Source organism: Pseudophryne corroboree, chromosome 5 (genome assembly GCF_028390025.1).
Source record: "Pseudophryne corroboree isolate aPseCor3 chromosome 5, aPseCor3.hap2, whole genome shotgun sequence".
NCBI lineage: Eukaryota > Metazoa > Chordata > Amphibia > Anura > Myobatrachidae > Pseudophryne > Pseudophryne corroboree.
This window is the reverse complement of record NC_086448.1, coordinates 262462479-262485453: the sequence shown is the minus strand read 5'-3', so window position 1 is coordinate 262485453 and position 22975 is coordinate 262462479. Positions and strand designations below refer to the sequence as shown.

The 22975-nt window shown below is 40.7% G+C and overlaps 1 protein-coding gene across 1 annotated transcript; it reads right to left on the bottom strand.

Annotated features, from left to right (window-relative positions):
• Positions 1-2979: 2979 nt before the first annotated feature.
• LOC134929590 (paraneoplastic antigen Ma1 homolog) lies at positions 2980-4395 on the bottom strand. Its single transcript, XM_063925179.1, has one exon. The coding sequence runs from the start codon at positions 4393-4395 to the stop codon at positions 2980-2982; it is 1416 nt and encodes a 471-aa protein (XP_063781249.1).
• Between the last annotated feature and the right edge of the window lie 18580 nt (positions 4396-22975).

Sequence of the window (22975 nt, the reverse complement as noted above, 5' to 3'; positions counted from 1 at the left end):
TGTGTTTTTTCCAGTGTTGTTTGCTCAATGGATTCAGGGTCCCCAACATGTCCAACAAAGTCCAATTGAACCTTTCAGGCTGCGGATCACCCTGCGGGTGATAGGGAGTAGTCCTGGATTTAACAATCCCACAACTTCGACATAATTCTTTTATCAATCAGCTTTCAAAGTCTCTCCCTTGATCGGTATGTAACCTGTTGGGTAAACCGTAGTGGATGAAAAATTTATCCCACAGGGTATCTGCTATAGTAGATGACTTCTGATTCGGGGTAACATACGCTTGGGCGTATCTTGTAAAGTGGTCCGTTACTATCAGTATGTTACATTTTCTCCCCGGCTCTACTTCCAACGTGAGGTAATCCATACAAACTAGATCCATGGGTCCATTGCTTTTAAATGTCACTAATGGCGCTGTTCTGACAGGTAATGTTTTCCGCATGACGCAATTCCCACAGGTTTGGCAATATTTCAATATCTCTTTCCTCATGTTGGGCCAATAAAATCTATCAACTATTAAATTCAGGGTTTTCTCGTATCCCAAGTGACCATGTTCATCGTGCAGGGCATGTAGTACTGAAGAGCGGTACTTCCGTGGTAACACCAGCTGATATCGTTGTTGTCCATTTCTTTGCTTTATGCAGCGATACAAGATTCCTTTCTTGAAAATCAAATTCCTCTCTTGCCTTCTTAATAAAGCAACTTCTTCCCTCAATTCAGGCGTGATGGCTTGATCCACATTCTCCTGAACCACATATTTTATCCCTGGGTCATGCCGTTGCTCTTGCCATAATTGGCTCCATTTTACTCTGGGGAGGTCTTCCAATTCCACATGACTAATCCAACAATATAACAAAGGTAATGCTGTAGGTGTCATACCTAATGCTCCAACATGTTTGTTCCCAGTAATAACATCCACAAATATATTGTGACACATACTCTTGACTTCTGCTGCCGGTACTTCGATCCATGCATCTTCATCATCACCTTCGTCCGATTGTTGCTGACTTGGGATCCTGGATAGAGAGTGCATCTACATTATTGACGCCAGGCCGATATTTTAAGGAGAAATTATACAAAGCTAGAGCAGCTAACCAGCGATGACCAGTTGCGTCTAATTTGGCCGTAGTTTGTACATATGTCAATGGAGTGTTATCCGTATGGACTTCGAAGGTCGTCCCATACAGATAGTCGTGAAACTTATCGACTACACTCCATTTCAGGACGAGAAATTCCAATTTGTGAACTGGATATCGTCTTTCGCTACTAGTGAGCCCTCGACTGATAAAAGATACTGGCTTCAATTCTTTTTGATGCATCTGATACAAAACTCCTCCCAGTCCATCTAATGATGCATCTATATGCAGAAAGTAAGGTAGCTCAGGGTTGATATAAGCTAAAACAGGAGCAGTAGTTAGCTTCTGTTTTAACGCCACGAAGGCAGTCTCACACTCAGGCGTCCATCGCTCTCCAAAGGGTTCATTAAGTTTATATCTTAGTACCCCCTGTACTTCCGGCTTCTGTCCTATATTCTTCTTCCTATTGGAGGGAGGATATCCTTTCGTAAGATCAGTTAGAGGCTTGGCAATATTAGAGTAACTCGGGACAAATCGGCGGTAATATCCACAAAATCCCAAGAAAGATCTCAATTCCTTGAGTTTAACTGGGCGGGGCCAATTCTTGACAGCTTCCACTTTATCGGGATCAGTAGCCACTCCTTCCCTACTAACTATATGACCAAGGTATTTCACCTTGGACTGACATAAATGACATTTCTCCAGGGATAATTTTAGTCCTGCTTCCATCAGCCTCTCTAGGACCTTGAGGAGGTGGTTATTATGCTCTTGTAATGTGGCCCCAAAAACAATAATATCATCTAGATATACGATGACCTCACGGTAATTCATGTCTCCTACTGTTTTTTCCATTGCCCTCTGGAAAGTAGCGGGGGCTCCTTTTACTCCTTGTGGCATTTGTATGAATTCAAAGAATCCAAGAGGGCATATAAACGCGTTTTTTTCCCGATCTTCTGGTTTCATAGGAATTTGATAAAATCCGCTTCTTAAGTCCAATACTGAAAACCACGAACTCCCTTGCAAGCAATCAAGCGCCTCATCTACTTTCGGTACCGTGTACTGATCCGATACAGTTCTCAGGTTTAACGTCCGATAGTCTACGCACATTCTTATATTTCCATTTTCATCACTATAGGGGAGGCATTGGGACTTCTAGATTCTATAATCACTTGGTTTTCTAGTAGACCTTTGAGGTGTTGTCTCACATCTTCGAAATCAGCTGGGGCAATTCTTCGAGATCGCTCACGGAAAGGTGCTTCATCTGTCAATCTGATGCTGTGTTCCACTCCTTTTGCCTTTCCAAGGTCCCATTCTCCACTGCAGAAAGCCTGGCTTCTGGATTCCAGCTCCCTAATTAATGTAGACTTCTCCCCCTGGGCGATATCGCTCCCCTGAAAACATGAATCGAATTTGTCTAACCATCCACTTGAACTCCCTTTGGTCTCTTCAGATGATACACAATAAGTCGCAACCGAATGCTCATCTTCTTTCTTGTGCCATTCAGTGAGGATGTGATAAATCCTGGTGTTGGTTCCAATTATCACAGGGGGTTCGTCCCTTCCTTCGGGAATCTCAGGACACACCAAAGCAAGGAGAGGCACTTGTAACCCTACTCTGTCATGGGCATTTTTATTAAACTCCAGGGTAACTTGTACATACCCCAAGTATGGGTATTTCTCCACACTTAAACCCCATATTACCAAACCACTCAACGGTTGAATGGGTACATCAGGGATGTTGTTGTCGTACCAATTTTTGAATATAATAGAGACTTGAGAACCGCTGTCTATTAAAATTTTGCAGGGACACCCATTTATTGTTGCTGTTACTAATGGAGCAGGTCCAACCAGTCCTTTGGGTAACCTCCCACTCCACCAGGAATTCCCCATGGCACAACTACTGACTTCTAGGGGGCCTGTGCGGGGTCCACAGACCGCCCCCGACCGTTTCCCAGCCCTGGCTCTTGGTCTTGACTCTCATTTGAGGTTCTAGAATTATTTCGGTTCATACTTCTTGTTGCGTTACACTCAAAGGCCCTGTGTCCGGTTCTTCCACATCTAAAACATCCTCGCCCATAATTATTATTTCCTCGACCTTGACTCCTCACTAGGGGGGTGTTATCACTAGAAGACCTTTGCGAAGAAACCGTGGCGCTGGTACTTTGCGATGTAATAAACTGTTCAATTTTTTTATTCTGATCGTCCATCATTTTTAGTATTTTATCTTCAAAGGTATTAATTTCGGCCACCGGCAGAACCACCTTAACCTTTTTCACAACCTTCTCCCTCATATCTATTAACACTTCATCCTGTTTTATCTCCTTCAATAATTCATTAAAGGTGGGAGAGGGTTCTCTAACACCCGAACACCTCAATTTCTGGGCAACAGGATCCATAGTGGAAGCACCCCGCAGTAGTTGTTTCATCCTGCTTTTGTCAATGTCTTCTTTAGCTATGCCTCCTTTATCTACTATCTTATATAATAGTTTGTCCAGTCCTATTAAGAATACGCTCAACTTCTCCCCTGATTCCTGAAATGTATGATGCAGTCTGGAAGTAAGATCTCCTACATCTTCGAGCATCCAGTACGCATAATCCAATGACTCAAAGTAGGTATCTAAGGTGGCATTGGTATTGCTACGCCTAGCGGCTTGTATGATCCCCATAGCAGGTCCCCTGAGGCTTTCTACTACCCGTTGTCTTTTAATGCGATCCGGGCACTGCCACTCTTCTGTTTGTTGCACCGCAGCTTCTTTCCAAGCCTCATATGTTTCTTCTCCTACTGGCACTGGGGTAATTCCAGAAAATATCCGCAACCGTCGGTAACTTCCTTCGTAATGCCACCTCTCCAGTTGGGTCACCACTCTATCCATGACAGCTTCAAACTGGTTGTTCTCATTCGTATTGGCATTACTATTATGAGCATCTCCCCCTTCACCACTCTCTTCACCTCTATTAGGGTTGCTCTGTAGGGAGCTGATAGCAGCCGATAGGGGTGCACTAGTAGCTTCCTTATCCTGCGTATTAGGCCATATGACGCTCCATCTCCTTCCAGTCTCTTCACTAGCTACCACTACTGAGGGTATCACTTCCGCGTCCAATTCTCTGTCTGTCTCTATCAATACAGCCGCTGTTCTTCCCAATCCTCCAATCCACTTGTCAACAATCTTGGGTCTAAATACTCCATACAACTTTGTTAATCTCTCTGTGATTTCTTCATCAGAAAATTCCGTAAAATTTCCCCCTATACTTAAACATTTCTTGGGATCTTTCCCTTTCCTACAACACCAATCACTTATATCTTCCTCTGTGAATCTCTCCATTGCTATTTACTGAGTAGTGAAACCTTAGGATCTCAGCAGTGACTCCAGTTGTAACCCTTCTTTCAAACTGACTGTTGGATTTGATCACTTATAGTGTCAAAGGGTAATTATGCTACAGCTGTGCCTCCACTCAAGCTTCTCATCACTAGATAGTATGTATGTATTTGGTAAGGCTCGCTTGAGTAAGCCTAAACCTTGTATATAGTTAGTGTTGTCGATTTTAGGATAATATGAAATGTACGAATATATGCAATTAAATACCTGTCTCTTCTGTCTTCCAGAGTTTTCGAACTGTTATCTTCAGTAGGACCCAAAAGACGGTAAGTATAATACACAGAATACTTTAATGTATTGTTAACATAACAGTTGCATCGAATAATTTACTATGTTTAAACATCACTCTACAAATATCTTGCATGCAATATGCAAAAAACCAACTTCCAAAAAAAGGGGGCACCCGAGGTGCCAGAGTGACCCGGGTACTCTCATTATACTATACCACATATATTAGTGCACTTTTCGACTCATGCATATGCAATACAATTTTAGTTTAGTAGGAATAATACTCCCTCTTGATTGGTGTAGTGAGAGTGACACAAATTCCCGGTTATCACTATACTGTAATTACACTATTACTATTCCTGGAGTCTTTCGGGTGGTTTGGGGTGAACTTGTCTCTCTTCTCTACCTCAGCATCAGTGTATTAAATAATAGTAGGATATACTAATGATTTTGAGCCACAAGTGGGACAAATGGGTGTTAGCACTCCTCTTTGTAATTCAGAACTAGTCTTTATTTAACACTTCAAAGGGTATCTTTATCTTCCCTGTTCATGTAGAACTTAATTGAACTGAAGATAATGTAAGTTTATCCGTAGTCTATTTTATGAGTCTAATAGTCCTTCCTTATGCTGATGTGGCTGAAGTGGCTGAGTCCTTGAATAATATAAGGTTCTTTAGTAATAAAAGCAAAGCAATTAATTCTTATAATTCTTCTTTTCAATAGCACTTTCTTTAATCCCTTCAAATGCCTTCAAACACGGAGCGAGCTTTATATGATTATTTATAAGTCAAGGGATCTTTTAGAAGTTGCAGCTTAATATCTTTCTCCATTGTAACATATTAATAGTATCAAAAGTCTGCAGAGAGTGCGCTTTAGGGTGTTTTTTTTCTTCTTAACACTGGATGAACACTATACTCTCCCTATGCTCCCCCGACTCTCCAGCAACAGTTTATGAGACACTCCCCCTTTCCAGTTATCAATTCCTGATCTCATCAATGTGGGAGGAGGGGAATATGATGATGCGTCACTCTCTCTCTCTGATATCTAATATGTATTTAAGTGTATTTGCTATATTAGTTGCTCCTTGGATAGTGTGTTAGACAATTACCTGTCCCTCTGGAACAGTGTAACAGCTCTCCATCAAAAGCCTATGTCCCTGGCCGTTTCTTCCTCCAGTATGGACGCCTCTCTACAGTGGTAATTACTGGGCACCTCTCTACAGCGGTAATTATTGGATGCTCTTACCGCACTGCCAAGGCGCCGCGTCGTCAGCACCACCGTCTCCGGGGTCACTGTCCGCCCTCCAGCACACCGTCCTCCTTTTGCCGTCCTTAGCGCTGTGACCGCTCGTCTCCTCCCGGTCCCCGGCGCCGCAGCTCTCTCCTTCACTCCGGCAGTTCTAGCGGTGCCGCACTGTGATCATCTCCATCTCTGCTCACTCCCTCTCTCCAGCAGCTCTGGCAGAGCTGTACAGAGAAGATCTCCGTCACTGTCTGTAATGGGTCGTCTCTTCCCTCACAGCCTACGGGATGCTGGCAGCTGAGCGGTGACGGACATCGGCTCCTACCCGCTCTCTCTCTCGATCCAGCCCTCCACTCGCGTCCAACGGCTCTTCCCTACCCGCCGCCTGCGGGTGCCTCTTATAGCTTCTCCTCCTGCGGCTCGTGAAACCTTTTTCTTGTCCTCGCTCACCAGCTCTCCTTGCCCGGCGCGTGGCTCCCTTCTCTTCCGCGAGGGGCTCCAGAAACTTCTCTAGCCATCCATCGTTGTTGGTTAAATTTATCTTCACTCACTCCTCTTCTGATTAATAGCAGTGACAATAAAGCTACTATATACACTTATCTATACATGTTTTATACATATATCTACGCTGTATACTAATAACAACAATAAATACTTAACTGGGTTACATTTGTATTCTCCAGATTCCTGCCAGTACTGCTGTACTTCATCCAGGATCCCTGAGCCACATACCTATATTCCTCCAACCCTTGTCAGTCCTGTCAAGTGCTGTCCATAGACTCCTGGACCAATTATGCTCTAGTTTCATCCAGTTCTGCTCATGTGCTGCACTGTACTCTCTCCAAGTGGTTTCAGCACATCTGTATGTAATCAACTATCCTCTGATTGTGATTGTTCTCTGCTAAAGTGTCTGACTATTCTGCAAGCACCATACAGTTTCCTATGGGAATCTATCATACTTCAACATCAACTAAGCTTCTGTGTGCCATCTGGGAAAACCTGGCTTTACCAACAGTCAGTCTGTTCTGCAAATTTCTTTACTAACTGAAGTTACCCTAGAGAAATTCTATCTGCTACATTTCCTATACTGCACCAGCATATCTAAGTGTCTCCATGATCTGCCTATTCACCAACTTCTACAGTCTATCAAGGGGATACTTCAAAACAGATCTCCAAAGTGCTCCCTGTTGGTTAACACTGACCAAAGACTTGCATCCATCCTGGTGCCCTCAGCTTACTTCATCCTATCAATTATATTTGCTGTTGGAAGTATCATAGGCTTCTGCTATTACCACCAGAGACTATCCATGTTACAGTGCTGGGAACTCACTGCTGTTCCTGATTAGATCATATTTGTCAATCCGGCTGGTAACCATTGACCATGTGTATATTGTGTCCTGCTAATTCTGTTCTCATTCATTTTACAATAAACCAAATCTATTTATTCTTTCAGGAGTTACATAGTATTCGAGGTTGAAAAGGCCCATCGCATTCAACCTGTATATTGTATTAAGTTGAGATGATTTTAATGTACCTGCTGAAGAATGTTTTATGACTAGTTAACAACTACAAATCACGTTACACCCAGATTAACAACTTCAATATTTTAAGTTTTGTAACCTTGGATATCCTTTTCAATCAGAAATTCATCTAATCCATTTTTAAATGCATTTACAGTGTCCACCATTATCACCTTCCCTGGCAAGGAATTCCAAATCCTTATTGCCCTAACAGTGAAGAACCCTTTCCTCCGTTGCATGCGGAATTTTCTCTCCTCCAGCCTCAGTGAGTGCCCGCATGTCCTAAACAGAGTTCTTTTAATAAATAATTCCTCTGATAACTCTTTGTAGTGCCCCTTTACATATTTGAAGAGATTAATAATGTCTCCTTTTAGACGCCTCTTTTCCAGTGTATACATGTTAAACCTAGTAAGCCTTTCCTTGTAATCCAGTCCCTCTAGCCATTTTATCAATTTAGAAGCTCGCCTTTGAACCCTCTCGAGTTCACTGATATCTTTTTTATACAGTGGTGCTCAAAACTGAACACAATATTCCAGGTGCAGACGTACCAATGATTTGTACAGTGGCAGAATTACATCCTCGTCCCTTGTCCCAATTCCCCGTTTTATGCACGCTAACACCTTACTTGCCTTCTTTACTGCGCTTTGACATTGTATATGGTTATTAAGTTTATTACCAATGAGTACCCCCAAATCCTTTTCCAAAACTGTTACCCCTAGACTTTCCCCATTTAACATGTAGGATGCAAGTTTTATTAGCTTTATTAAACCAAGTTTACTACACATGGCCTCCAGCCACATAACTACCTTGGGCCCTTTTATGGATCTAGATGTATCACAGACACTGACAACCTCCTTGCTATTTCACATTAGTTTTCGGCCTTGTGATTCCCCACTTCTGAAACTCTGCCATGTAGCTTTCTCAACTTCATTTTACTCTCCTTAAAATCTCCCATCTCTTAACAATCCTCTGAGTACCTACAAAAATACCTTCTTCAATCTTGGCTTTACTGATCAGAAGGAACTTATAGCATTTCTAAAGTATGTGAGTTATAGATGTGCAGTTTGGTTCTATAGAAATCCAAATCCATCCAAATTTTTGTGGATCTGAACCAAACAAAAACTCAGCCCAGATCCCACTAGAAGAGCCGATCCCAAACTGAGTCCTGGTTCGAATCTTCCTGCAGTTTGGAATTCGGATTTTAGATTTAGAATCTAGACTTGCATACCCATTTTATGGTATTTGTCAAACAATTTGTAGTTCAGTTTGATGAACACCATATTCAATGGCAAGTCACCATGGGGTATATGTACAGTTCTAAGCCTTAGTGAGAAATAAAGTGGAAAAAGATAAAGTACCAACTATCCAGCTCATAAACGTCATTTTTTATATGTAACATGGCAGTTAGGAGCTAATGGGACAGTACTATTCAGTAAATTATTGCAATCTATATTTTCTAAGGTCTCCATAACAATGTTAGTCCTTCCTATCAGTAAAACAATGTCCAAGAAGCTGATTTCTAAAATATGTACAGTATATAAAAAAATTAAGGTTATCTTCCAACATATACTGTATCTGGTTGTACAGTCCCTGTTCCACAAACCTAAATTATCTATATACTTTCCATAGTGGTTTTGGTCTTCGCAGATTGTCAGTTAGTTTGGAAAAACTATGAGCAAATCTAATGCCCATGGCAGTCCCACTGTCTGCAATAAAATTAAGAAGCAGAAATAAAACAGTTGTTATTTGAAACAAAAAGAATAGATGTCAAAACAAAAGTAGCAAGTAGGATTTACTCGATTTAATTTTTGGTAATTTTAGACACTTAGTAATTTTGGTTCTTTATTCTGTTTCCAACTTTATATATTACTAGCTGAATACCTGTGCTAAGCCACTGATTTTAAAGAATAATGCCAATCTTTGTCAGGCCGCATCTAAGGGCTTCCCTGAATTGATGCTTTCACATGCTGGTGCTGAGGAGAATAATCCACCTCCTTCTCTGCCCCGTACCACCTCTGATGCTGCCCTGCTCAGTGCTGTAAATGCTGGGACAACAGGCCAAGCTCCGCCCGCTTTATTTTAAAAATGTTAGGTTTGCAGGCTGACTCTTTGTCAAAGGGCCTTAGGTCTCCTTGCTTAGCTCCAACAGTAATGTATGCTTCTGCCCCCATCCGTGTGTGCCTCTGCCCCTACCCATGTGTGCATCTGCACTTACCTGTGTGTGCATCTGCCCTTACCCATAGGCACCTCTGCTCCTACCCGTATGCCTATGATCCTACCTGTGTGTGCCTCTGCCTCAACCTGTGTGTGCCTCTATCATCACCTGTGGGTGCCTCTGCCACTACCCATGTGTGCCTCTGCCCCTAAACACGTGTGCCTCTATCTTTACCTGTGGGTGCCTCTGCCCCTAACCGTGTGTGCGTCTGCCCCTACCCGTGGGTGTTTCTGCCCTTACACATGGGTGCCTGTGCCCCTACCCATGTGTGCTCCTTCCCCTACCCATGTCTGCCTCTGTGTCAATTGCTCCAGCCATTCCAGTTATGGCAAAAAATATGGATTTTAATATGTCATCCCCTTCCCACCCCCACCCCTAGGGGTGCTAGGGGTGTCTTACCCCCATAGTATTTTTTCCCAGAGTGTAAGTCATCTGTGTACCAATTTTGGTGTAAATTGCTCCAGGCATTCCAGAGTTATTCCAAAAATTATGAATTTTTTACATGTCACCCCCTTCCCACCCCCACCCATAGGGGTGCTAAGGAAGTCTTACCCCCCCCCCCCAGCATTTCCCCCCCCCCCAGATTGTAAGTCATATGTGTACCATGTTTGGTGTAAATTGCTCCAGGTATTCCAGCGTTATGCACAAACATATATACACACACACACACACACACACACACACACACACACACACACACATAGATCCATTTTTATATATATAGATTTTAAAGATTTGTATTAATAATAAAAAATATGATGAGGGGCTTATTTTCAATTTGGTCTTAGTATACAATTTAGTATACAATTAGTATTCAATACATTATTACAATTAGGTCATCTTCTTGTTCTACTGTATTTCTAGGGTTAGACTGGGACATTAATCAATAGGTTTTTCACATTATTTTACAGTGCATAAAATGTGCTAAATATATTTAACATTTCTATGCTTAGTATTTACTTTTGAATCTGGATATTTTGTTAATAAAGGAAAATTGGTTTTGGTTAAATCTAATATATTCTCGATTATGGAACATACTGTAGGACTCTCTGTATGTATTAATGGGATATGTACAGATATATATTTCTATTTTTTTATGTTTGTATTTGATAGTTTAAAGATATTACAAAACAGTGATTATTGTAGTTATTGATGATGATTTTTAGATTGTTTTATTTTGAGTTATGTTTACGTTTAGAAGCCTCTCAAACAGCGATGGCCCAAGTTTAAGGAAATAACTCATATGGCAGCTAACTCTGAAAGTCACAAAATAGCTACAAAATATTATGCATGGCAACAAATATTCAGTGTAAGCTGGATTTTTGAATAGTGATCAATTCCTCTGTTTATTACTAATGAAGTCTAACTATATGGCAACTGAGAATGCCACACATATTGTCAAGCTCTGTATTAGTTTAACATCAATAAGTTCATGAGACATTGACTAATGAACATTGCTACACACTTTTCATTATTGGTTGTTTAATTAGTTTTAGAATTATAAATATATGAATGATATAAATCTATGCAGCTAATGAAGACACTAATCTGATTTTACAGCTGTAATTTAGATAGGACTGGGAAATACAGTATATAGTTAATGAACTGCTTAGCTAGCTGTTCCCCCACACTAATAGCTGTACATATGAAATTACTATATTTTCATCTGTAATAGACAGTACTGTATATGTTTCCCCTTGTGTTGGATGCACTTTGTAGATTCAATTATACTGATTTATCAGTTGCTGAAATTCTAAAGCTGTCCAGCTAATATCAGTCTAAACAGCATCTGTCAATCAATGTTTTAACATTAATATATTAGAATTCCTATGGGACAATTTGTTGTGTGGATAGAGGGATCAGGACTTATTACCAATATTACCATACCTTTACAGATTAATTAGGATTAGTTTTTGTAATGGATACTATTTGATTAAACAATCTTTCTGTGTGTATTTTGTAGCAGGCCATTGGGGCTAAAACGTTCAGATAATGCTTAATGTCACTAATATAAGTATTACGTATAGTGAATTTTTGTGCATACAAAAAAAAAACATGACTTGATAGATATAGGCAAAGCACATAGGTTTGTGCTGGACAAGAGGTGACCATCTTGAAATTACAAAACTGTAAGACATAGTCACATCAGAAACAGAGACAGATATATTTGGGTCATTTTCAAAATGTGGAAGGGGATTGTAGTTTATCAAAGTGCTAGTCCAATCTCTATAACTTTGGCAAAATGGGCTTCTTACTTATTATTAAATACTTATGCCAACTCTGGTCAGAACAGTCTGTATGGCAACTCTGGTCAGGACGGGGTGCAATGAAGAGAAGCAATTTTAAACTGATCAGTGAATAAAGGAATTGGCTGTGTACACACATGTAGGAGGTATACATTTCATATTCGAGCTGCTTTATATTCCACTTCAGCACTCATGTATGATTATACTTTGAGTCAAGTAAATGGAGAAATTGTGCTTTCCTGTTACACTTATAATATGAATATATTTTTGAAATGTATTTATTTCTATACCTGATGTCTTTAACCACTTGCTTGGTGTAGTCTCATCGGATGTGACCAAGTCAGACTGGACTTTCCCTAACATGGTCACATCTGATGCGACCAGTCAGAAAGCCAACTGAGCAGCTGCTGTAAGATAATCTTCCAGCAGCTGCAACTCTCAGAAGGACCTCCCTATTTACACCGGGCGGCTGCAGAGAGGAGCCGCAATATTGCAATGTTCTAATGATATATTACTGTAGGTATTGATGTTTGGAAAAAATTATATTTTACAAATGTATTTTTTTTATTGATTTGGCTAAGGTTTAAATAAATGTTCTTAACTTAATTTAATCGTAAAAAATGACAATTTCTGAGCAATTTTTGGAAGAAATATTAGCAAACTAGGGGTTCATTATTTACCTGTTTTTGTATCCGACTAATTTTCTAGAAAAAAACATGCTATTAAGTAGAAAAGAGCTCTGTCCTGTGTAGATAGTATTACCTATTATTTGGCATTACTTGGACAAAGCATGCTTACAGTAACTGAGCCAAAATAAATGCTGGTGTATTCAAGTATCTGCAATGGAATGAAATAGCATCATGAATGAATTACATACATTGGAAAAGTAATAATGCAATTTCACATCACAAGAGCGGAATTAATCATGGTGCAGTATCTTCAGCTCAATAAATGCTTTCAGCTGGTCGGAAAATTACATGGCTACAACAACATAAGCTAGTTGCCACTTCAATAACATTGTTTACTTTAAAATAATAATTTATGTTGATCATCTATCATCCGTGATTTTCTGGCCCATGGATGTAAATCATATACCAGCTATATCTTGTTTGCAATTTCACACTTCTTTGTGACCTAGTTAGTAGCCTGGATGCCTGGTTCTGAATTGATTCCAGGAAAACCTATTTGATTAATACCCAACCCGAATGTAATCAGGCAAGTCAGCGACTTTCTCATTACGACTTCACTTGTTACTGCTAAAGAGCTTGTTAAACCAGTACATTTGAGCAGCAAGTTTACATTCCAACAACTTTCCGACTCTTCTTATTCAGATACACTGATAAATAGGTTTAGCTTAAAAAGCCATCTCCAGTTAACAACTTTCTGTAATAGTTGAGAAAATACATTTTATGTTACATAGAAATTTACTTTTGCTGACAAAACGTTTCAACCGTATAAATATAAAAATCCAATATTAAATGTTCATGGAAAGAATATTTCAAGTGTATTGTTTAGACTAAAATTGCAATTTAAAATATTTCTGATCTCTTTCAAGTTAATGGAAAATGATGCTGCAAGGCAAAATGCAAATGTATTGGTAGCTAACCAAGCATATCATATCAGTCTCAATATGTTAACAGCATCTTGGGAGAAAAAACTGTTTACGGCAGGCAACTTACCTCCTAAAAAAATAAAACATCTTACTTTAATAGGCACACTGCTGCTGTGTTTTTGATGCACATTTATTTTTTTTACTTCTTCAGTAATCAGGGGAAAAACTATTGTATGTAATGTATTAGAGAATGGGCACTGATTGTCTGCAGCAAGTGCAGTCAGGGAAAAGCTACTGTATGTAATGTATTAGAGAATAAATAAAGGATAATAATAATAATAATAATAATAATAATAATAATAGAGAATGGACACTGATGGTCTACAGCAAGTGCAGTACTCTCAGCCAAACAAATGTTTCCTGCTTAGTTTTTCTTGTGTTTGTTCCGTTGCATTTGCAAATATGTTATGGTGTTTAAATAAGTATGGGGAATCGTGTGCTTATAACGTTTAATTTTTTCCTGTATTCAATGTATAAATAGTCAAAGGGCTTGATTCATAGTTGTACGCTAATGCAGTCACGATCCCGTGTGCAGGTAATGCGCAAAAATAATGCAAATGTCTCAGCTGGCAGGATTTGTATTGAGACACCTACCGGTAGCTTGGCTAAATTCAGCAACCGTGCACAAAGAAGCAGTGTGATCACAGATCCTCCGATAATCTCCCATCTGAATAATCCTATGGCCATGCAGAACGGCTATGTGTACTGATATACTGGGGCCATATTTAATACAGACACGCCTGCTTTTTGCTGCCACTGCCTGATTCCTCCACCAATGGTCCCTTCCTGTCAACCACTTTGTAAATGAATTCTCACTGCTAGTGACTTTGGTAATGGACTTTGGCACAGTGTGCAGTGCGACTACGATGCATGCACAGTCAACTGATAATTGCTCACCTGCGAAAACATTGTCATAGTGAACAACTTGGAATCAGGCCAATTGTAGATATTCTTTAGCCTAAACCTTCCATCACATAAAAAGTGAATAACTAAAACTGACAAGATATAGTGAGGGTGAAAGAAGAAAGGTAAGACAGTACAGTGTAATACGATTACTATAGCTCTATAGTGGAGAATTATATGCCTAATATATATATATATATATATATGTATAAATTTGTGCGTATTAATGTGTAATTTATATATATTAATTGAAGAAATGTGGTGGCATTTGATATATACTTATAAATGTGTGGATAGATGAATTTAGAAGTGGTAAATATTTGTAATTATTTATTAAATATATATATATAACAAAGTAATGGAAGTATAGGTATTCAACATTTAAATTATAGCAGCATAACATAGGGAAAGCGGAGGCTGGGTAGGTTCAGAAACAGCTGTCAATGAGCCTTCTGTCAGGCCCTGACAGCTCTGACAGAAAGCTCTGGAATGTCACGAGCGCCCCACGAGCGCTTCATTGCCGCTGACCAGGGGGGATAGCTCGTGGCTTAGGCGGGAAGAGGGGGCACGAGCCGTGAGTCTGGAGGAGTATAAATACAGCTCCTTACCGGCGGTTGTCAGACCTGCAGATCCCTCTGTCAAGCGCCCGCACCCTGATGCTCACCGCCGCTAAGAGCCGTAAACTTGCTGTAAACATACAGCGGCGGTTGAGACTAGGGGGAGCGGTGCCAGACGGAGCCTAATTGGCGGAGCCGAGACGCTGAGAGCGGGCAGCGGAGGCAGAAGTGACCGCTGAGTCGGTGTACCTGCTCTCTGTGCCCGGGCGCCAGGCGGAGACAGGGGAGGTGCCGTGTCGCTGAGGTGCCGTTGCTGCTGGGGCGGCCGTGGCGTCCTGAACGGCGGCTGGAGGATCGGAGGCAGCGGGCAGCAGAGCGGAGGCGGATGGGGCGGTCCGTGGAGAAGGGCAACGCGTCCTAGCAACCAAAAGGAGAAGTGTGGGTTGATGTTTCCCACTGCAGAAGCCACAGCAAAGAGTCAGTGAGGAGGCCAGCCCAGAAGTGACTGTCAATCCTGAGGAGGAGGAGTGAAGCAGCGCAGATGCATCAAGCTGTAAGTGAAACAAAAGCACTGCAACATATAGTCTCAGCCCATTAACTCTTTAAAGTGAGGTCAGTCACATCACGCTGTGAGTGAGGCTATGTAATGCAGCATACAGCTGTTACCCACTGACTCTTTACAAAATAAAGCAGCCTCTGATAGTGTGGGATAAAGCGCCCAAATAGACATTTAATTCAATAGAACCAGAGAAGCTTGGGAATCAAGCCTATTATACTCGTGCTGTGAGGTAACTGTTAATATATGGCATATTTCGTCAGGGAGCTATAAAGGAGGGAGCTGAAATCATTTGACAGTACCAAGCTAGGATCATACCTTAAGAGACAGTGAAGGTGTATAATAGACTCTATAAATCCCTACTTTAAACATACAGAGTCTGGCAGGTTTAAAGCTTATATTGTGCCAGATAATTGAAACATTTCGGTAACTACAGTCAAGGCAGATACATTTACTGGGCATTAGCTGCTAAGACATTTAGTGCTTTAGCGGAAGGAGATACAATTGTAGCAGAATACAGAACATTGGCTACAGAGAATAAGGAAAAGAAACATTGACTGCAAATTGTATTTGTTTATGGGGGAAAGTTACCCTGTATAAATTAGAAAGGAAGGCTTCCCAAGGAAACGGCACAGAGTGAATACAGCATTATTCAGGGAGCCTATTGAAATATAAGGAGGCAACACACATGTTCATATATGGGTAACGGCATGTAATAACCATAACAAACTCAAGTATAATATCCAGCCCTGCATGGTTAATTGATTATTGACTGTGATATTGTATGTAGTTAAAACTAAGGAGGCAGTAATGAACCTTTAGGAACATTAGACAACTACTCCCTTAGCTAGAGGAGATACGGTGCTACAGCGAGCAGTACGTCAGATCGAGAAGACCTACTTTGAGAGCGCATTAGTGGAGGAATTTCTTTCTTAAGCGAACACCAGAGTGAACCCCAAATAGAGACCATACTATGTTATATCCACCACAGGAGAAGCTGTGTTTCACTCTGAGGAATAGTGACATTCATCCATTAGGATCCAGTATATAGCTACATATTTAAATATCTCGTCTGGATACTACACCCAATAAGATTGGTGTTTCTACAGAAACATTAACGGGATAAGTAAGACTGGAAAAGACAGCAGAAAACAGGCATTTAGAAGTAGATCTTGAGGAGATTTATTCATTTGGATCATAATAGACTACAGTTTCTTTAGCAAAACATTGTTATACAACTTTGGATATAACATTCCTTTTTGACGATTTGTTACAACACAGTACAGCTACGAGTTACTTTTATTAAAAGAAAGACTTGCAATTTATACCAGAGAGGGAAAGATACTTTCCTATATCAGCAAAAGGAGATATATGTAGCATCATACAAGACAGGAATTGCATAAAGCTGAGGCAGAACGACATATTGTTTACCAAAGGGGGGAAAGAAATCTGAATGTTAAATCTGAAGTATGGTGTAAAATGTTATGTATAAATACTGTTATTTACTAGTTTTGTTCTCTAAAGTGCACTATCACACTAAGAGTACCCGGGTCACTCTAACACCTAAGGGTGTCACTCAAAGAAGGTAATTTTTTGTATTGCATGCGAAAAATTTATGTATAGGTGTTGTAAGGGATATAGTATATGAACAATATTAATTTAAATGACATGCAAGAATGTTATTATAGTATGATAGTAATGTTTTTACAATAAATTAGACAAATTATACTTACCACCGTTGTCTGTGATCTGGAGTTGGATCCAAGAATCCTGAAAGAGAGAACAGGTAAAACATCTGTAGTGTGTGATTTAATTAAGGGAGTGCATTTACAGTAAGGGATTGAGGGAGGCTTACCCAGGCAAGCCTTGTTTCACATTTAGTCTGGGTGGAGGCACAATCAGTTATTAGATAACCTATACTGTAATAATAAGGAAGGGTTACATTTGGAGGCACTTGGCCGAGACGAATATATTCAGGATAAAACAATGGAAAAATTTACTGGGGAAGATATTAGTGCTTGGTGTCAAAGGAAGAAAAAAGATCCCAAGAAATGTTTAAGTGTGGGAGGAAATTTTTCGGAATTCTCTGATGAGGAGATAGTGGAAAGGTTAGCCAAGTTATATGGAATAATTAGGCCAAGGATTGTAGATAAATGGATGGGAGGATTGGGAAGAATAGTAGCAGTGCTGATAGAAACAGAAAATGAATTGGAGACCGATGTAATACCATTGATAGTGGTAGCCAATGAAGAGATGGGTAGGAGGTGGAATGTGATGTGGCCTAACATACGGGGGGACGAAGAAACAGCAACTAGTGCACCTATATCAGTGCCCCCTCTAGACAACCCTAATAGAGGTGAGAGGAATAGTGGTGGTGAAGGGGGTGACGCTCAGGATACTGGAGAAAATGCCACTGGTGGACAGTTTGAGGTTATAATGGATAGAGTGGTCACTCAGTTAGAAAGGTGGCATTATGAAGGGAGTTATAGGCGGTTACGGATTTTTTCTGGGATTCTACCTGTACCATCAGGAGAAGAGACATATGAGGCCTGGAAAGAAGCGGCGGTACAACAAGTGGAAGAATGGCAGTGCCCAGAGAAGATAAAGAGACAGAGGGTAGTCGAAAGCTTGAGAGGGCCAGCTATGGGAATTATACAAGCTGCTAGACGTAGTAATCCTAATGCTACTTTAGAAACATTCTTTGAGGCATTAGATTATGCATATGGCACCCTTGAGGACGTGGGAGATCTCACCTCTAGGTTACACCACACGTTCCAGGAACCTACGGAAAAGCTAAGTGCATTTTTGATTAGGTTAGACAAGTTACTATATAAGATAGTGGACAAAGGAGGTATAGTAAGGGAGGATGTGGACAGAAGCAGAATGAAGCAGTTACTGCGGGGTGCCTTGACCACCGACCCAGTAGCTCAGAAATTAAGATGTTCAGGAATTAAAGAACCTTTTCCTACTTTTAACGAACTGTTAAAAGAAGTCAAACAAGAAGAGGTATTAATAGAAATGCGAGAGAAAACGGTAAAGAAGGTCAAGGTAATACAACCGGTAGTGGAAAGCAATGCATTTGAAGAAAAAATATTAAAAATAATGGACGAACAAAATAAGAAAATTGATAAATTCATTGCAGCACAGGCGGTAAATACTCCTCTGCAAATATCCAACGAAAGCAGCCCTGTAAGAGGATTAGGTAGAGGGAGTAACAACTTTAATAGAGGATGTTTTAGATGTGGGAGAACAGGACATCGGGCCTTTGAATGCAATTTGAATAGAAATTGGAATCGGAACACTGACCGTGTTTCAGGTGGTAACCAGAATACGGAAGGTTCGGGGTCGGGAAACGGACGGGGGCGGTCTGTGGGCCCCTCACAGGCCCCCTAGAGGTTAGTCACTGTGCTATGGGGAATTCCTGGAGGAGTGGAAGTCTACCAGAAGGATTGCTGGGACCTGCTCCCCTTTTGAATGCTAATATAAATGGATGTCACTGCAAGATCTTGGTGGATAGTGGATCCCAAGTTTCTATCATATTTGAAAATTGGTACCATGAGAACATTCCTGATGTACCCATCCAGCCCTTAAGCGGATTAGTGATCTGGGGCCTAAGTGTTGAAAAGTACCCTTATCTAGGGTATGTACAAGTTACTCTTGAAATCAACAACAGGGTAAGAGAAGAGGAAGGGATGCAGATATCACTTATTGCATTGATATGTCCAGAAGTTCCTGAAGGGAGGGATGAACCACCTGTAATTATAGGGACTAACACCCGGATATACCCTTTACTGGCTGAATGGTACGAAGGAAATGAGGAACTGTCTTCTGCACAGACTTGTTGCCTTCAATCCGCTGAGAGTATAATTGTTTTAGAAAATAAATTTGATATATGTTTCCAAGGGAGTGACATTTCTTTGGGGGAAAAATCTACTTTAATTAAGGAGCTGGAATCTAAGAAACAGGTATTCTCTATGGGAGAATGGGATCTGGGTACAGCTAATGGGGTGGAGCATAGTATTAGATTAATGGATGAGACTCCTTTCCGGGAACGATCCCGCAGGATAGCTCCTGCTGACTTTGAAGACGTAAGGCAACACCTTAAAGGACTACTTGAGAATCAAGTTATAATCGAGTCTAGAAGTCCTTACGCTTCCCCCATAGTGATTGCGCGGAAAAAAAGTGGAAAAATACGAATGTGTGTGGACTATCGCACATTGAACCACAGAACTGTTACAGACCAGTATACAGTACCAAGGATAGACGAAGCTTTGGACTGTCTTCAAGGGAGCTCTTGGTTTTCTGTGTTAGATTTAAGGAATGGGTATTACCAAATCCCCATGAAGCCGGAAGACCGTGAAAAAACTGCATTTATATGCCCGCTAGGTTTCTTTGAGTTTCTAAACATGCCCCAAGGAGTAAAAGGAGCCCCGGCTACCTTTCAAAGAACAATGGAAAGGACGGTGGGAGATATGAACTATAGGGAAGTCATTGTATATCTAGACGATATAATCGTTTTTGGAGCCACTCTGGAGGAACACAATAAACGACTTCTTAAAGTTTTGGATAGATTGATGGAAGGGGGCTTGAAATTATCACTGGAAAAATGTCATCTCTGCCAATCAACGGTCAAATATTTAGGGCACATTGTAAGCAGAAGTGGGGTCTCCACCGACCCAGAAAAAGTGGAGGCCGTTAATAATTGGCCTAGACCAACAAAATTAAAAGAACTAAGGTCTTTCCTAGGTTTTTGCGGGTATTACCGCAGGTTTGTCCCGAATTATTCCAGTATAGCTAGGCCCTTAACCGATTTGACAAGAGGATATCCAACGTCAAATAAGAAGAAGAGGCGAGAACGGTCGGGTGAAGGAGGTCCCTTGCATAAAGTAAATGATCCATTTGGAGAAAGATGGACTACAGACTGTGAAATGGCCTTTAATTTGTTAAAACAAAAATTGACTAATGCCCCTGTATTAGCCTATGTAGATCCTGAGTTGTCCTATGTCCTTCATATTGATGCCTCTTTAGAAGGATTGGGGGGTGTTCTGTATCAAAAACATTCCGATGGATTAAAACCTGTTTCATTCATAAGTCGAGGCCTAACTAGTAGCGAAAAACGGTACCCCGCTCACAAATTAGAGTTCTTGGCTTTAAAATGGAGTGTAATAGATAAATTCCATGATTATCTATATGGAGTAACATTTGAGGTACAAACAGATAATAATCCTCTGACCTATGTACAAACCACGGCAAAACTGGATGCCACGGGTCACCGGTGGTTGGCTGCCCTGGCGCTATATGATTTCACACTGAAATATAGGCCAGGTGTGAGCAATATTGACGCTGACTCCCTTTCCAGAATTCCAAACCAGCAGATGGAAAATACAGAAGAAGAGTGGATAGAGATACCAGCGGGAGAAATCAAAGGAATGTGTCATAAAATAAGTTTGAAAGTATCAGCTGGAAGTGAACAAGTTAGCGCTTTGGGAATGAAGTCAACAGCACTGCCTCCATCATACTGCTGGATTAGTCATGTAGAGCTTGAAGATTTGCCTAAAATCAAACGCTATCAAATTCGGCAAGAGCAACAACAGGACCCCAGCATACGACACTTAATTCCCGGCAGTAGAAAATCGGCAATTGCCCATGAATCTCTATTAGAAGTCAGACTGTTGAGGAAACAAAAGCGTAATTTGCTTATAAAAGCAGGGATATTATACCGTAGCATTAGACAGGCGGATGGGCGAAAGAAGTTTCAGCTAGTGTTACCTAAGAAACACCGTGCTCTAATAATGCACGCATTGCATGACAAGCATGGTCACTTAGGGTTTGAGAAAACGTTAAACCTTATAACTGATAGATTTTATTGGCCATGTATGGGAAAGGAGGTAAAAGAATACTGTCAAAACTGTGGAAACTGTGTATTGCGGAAAACATTACCATCCAGAGTAGCTCCTTTGGTGACATTTAAAAGCAAAGGGCCCATGGATTTGGTCTGTATGGACTTTCTCTCCCTTGAAGTAGAAGAAGGAAAGAAGTGCAATATATTAATTGTAACAGACCACTTCACTCGCTATGCTCAGGCATATGTGACGCCAAATCAAAAGGCCACCACTGTAGCAAACACTTTGTGGGATAAGTTTTTTATCCATTATGGTTTGCCGAACAGGTTGCATACAGATCAGGGGAGAGATTTTGAAAGTCGACTAATAAAAGAAATGTGTTTGAGTTGTGGGATTTTTAAATCTAGGACAACTCCATATCACCCTCAGGGTGACCCGCAACCCGAGAGGTTCAACAGAACCTTGTTAGACATGTTAGGGACCCTGAATCCCTTAAACAAACAGTATTGGAAGAGACATATCGACCGTCTAATACACGCGTACAATTGCACCCGAAATGAGGCCACTGGGTACTCACCTTATTATTTAATGTTTGGGAGGGAGGCTAAGCTCCCAATAGATGTATGTATGGGAACTAATGCAGGCAATGACCCTTGTGTTTCACATTTAAAGTATGTAGAAAGACTGAGAAGAGAATTGGGGGATGCCTATGCTTTAGCTGAGCGAACTGCCAGTAGATTGGGGGAGAGGAACAAGGTTCGCTATGATAGAAGTGTGCGGGATCAGGTTCTGTTTCCTGGGGACCGAGTGTTGTTAAGACGACTAGGAATTCCAAGGAAATTTAAAATTTCCAATCGATGGAGAGAGGACCCCTATATAGTGGTAGAAAAATTTAAAGACTTACCTGTGTATAGAATTCAGCTGGAAAATGGACAAGGTGCAATTTTAACTCATCATAGGCAAAATTTACTTCCCATAGGTAGAGAAGTACGCTTACAAGATCTTGAAAGTAAAGATGAGGTAGTACCATTTGAGAGGGAGACATCTAATAAGCTAACTGACTCATTAAGATCTAAGAATAATGATAGTTATGAGGGAGAAGATGAAGGACAGGGCTGTTACTATAAGGATCAATATGTTGAAAGTGGGAAAGTGATTGACACAGAAGACATCAGGGGGCCCCTTGAGTCTTTTACAGAGCTTGATCACACAATTACCTGTATAGATCCTGTAGAATATGATAGTGTTGTTCAAGGTGAAGGAAGTAGTAATTCATTGGAGAGATTTGATCATTATTCTCCCTGTAGTGATATAGGCATAGAACAGGAAACTGTAAATAGACCAAAGAGAACGTGTCAACCCCCATCTATGCTTACTTATAATGAATTGGGAATACCTAGCATTGTACCCAGGATGATACATCCCAACATGATAGATGTATGGCCTTACTATGGATACTTACCAATGCAAGCCCGAGGTTAATTAATTTAGAGATGGTGATCTATCTACTTTAGCATGGTTTCTAAGTATTAAAATAGATCACCAGGGGGAGAGTGTAATACGATTACTATAGCTCTATAGTGGAGAATTATATGCCTAATATA

Coding starts and splice junctions, on each gene's coding strand:
- LOC134929590 (XM_063925179.1), bottom strand. CDS start 4,395: ATGGAGAGATTCACAGAGGAAGATATAAGTGATTGGTGTTGTAGGAAA.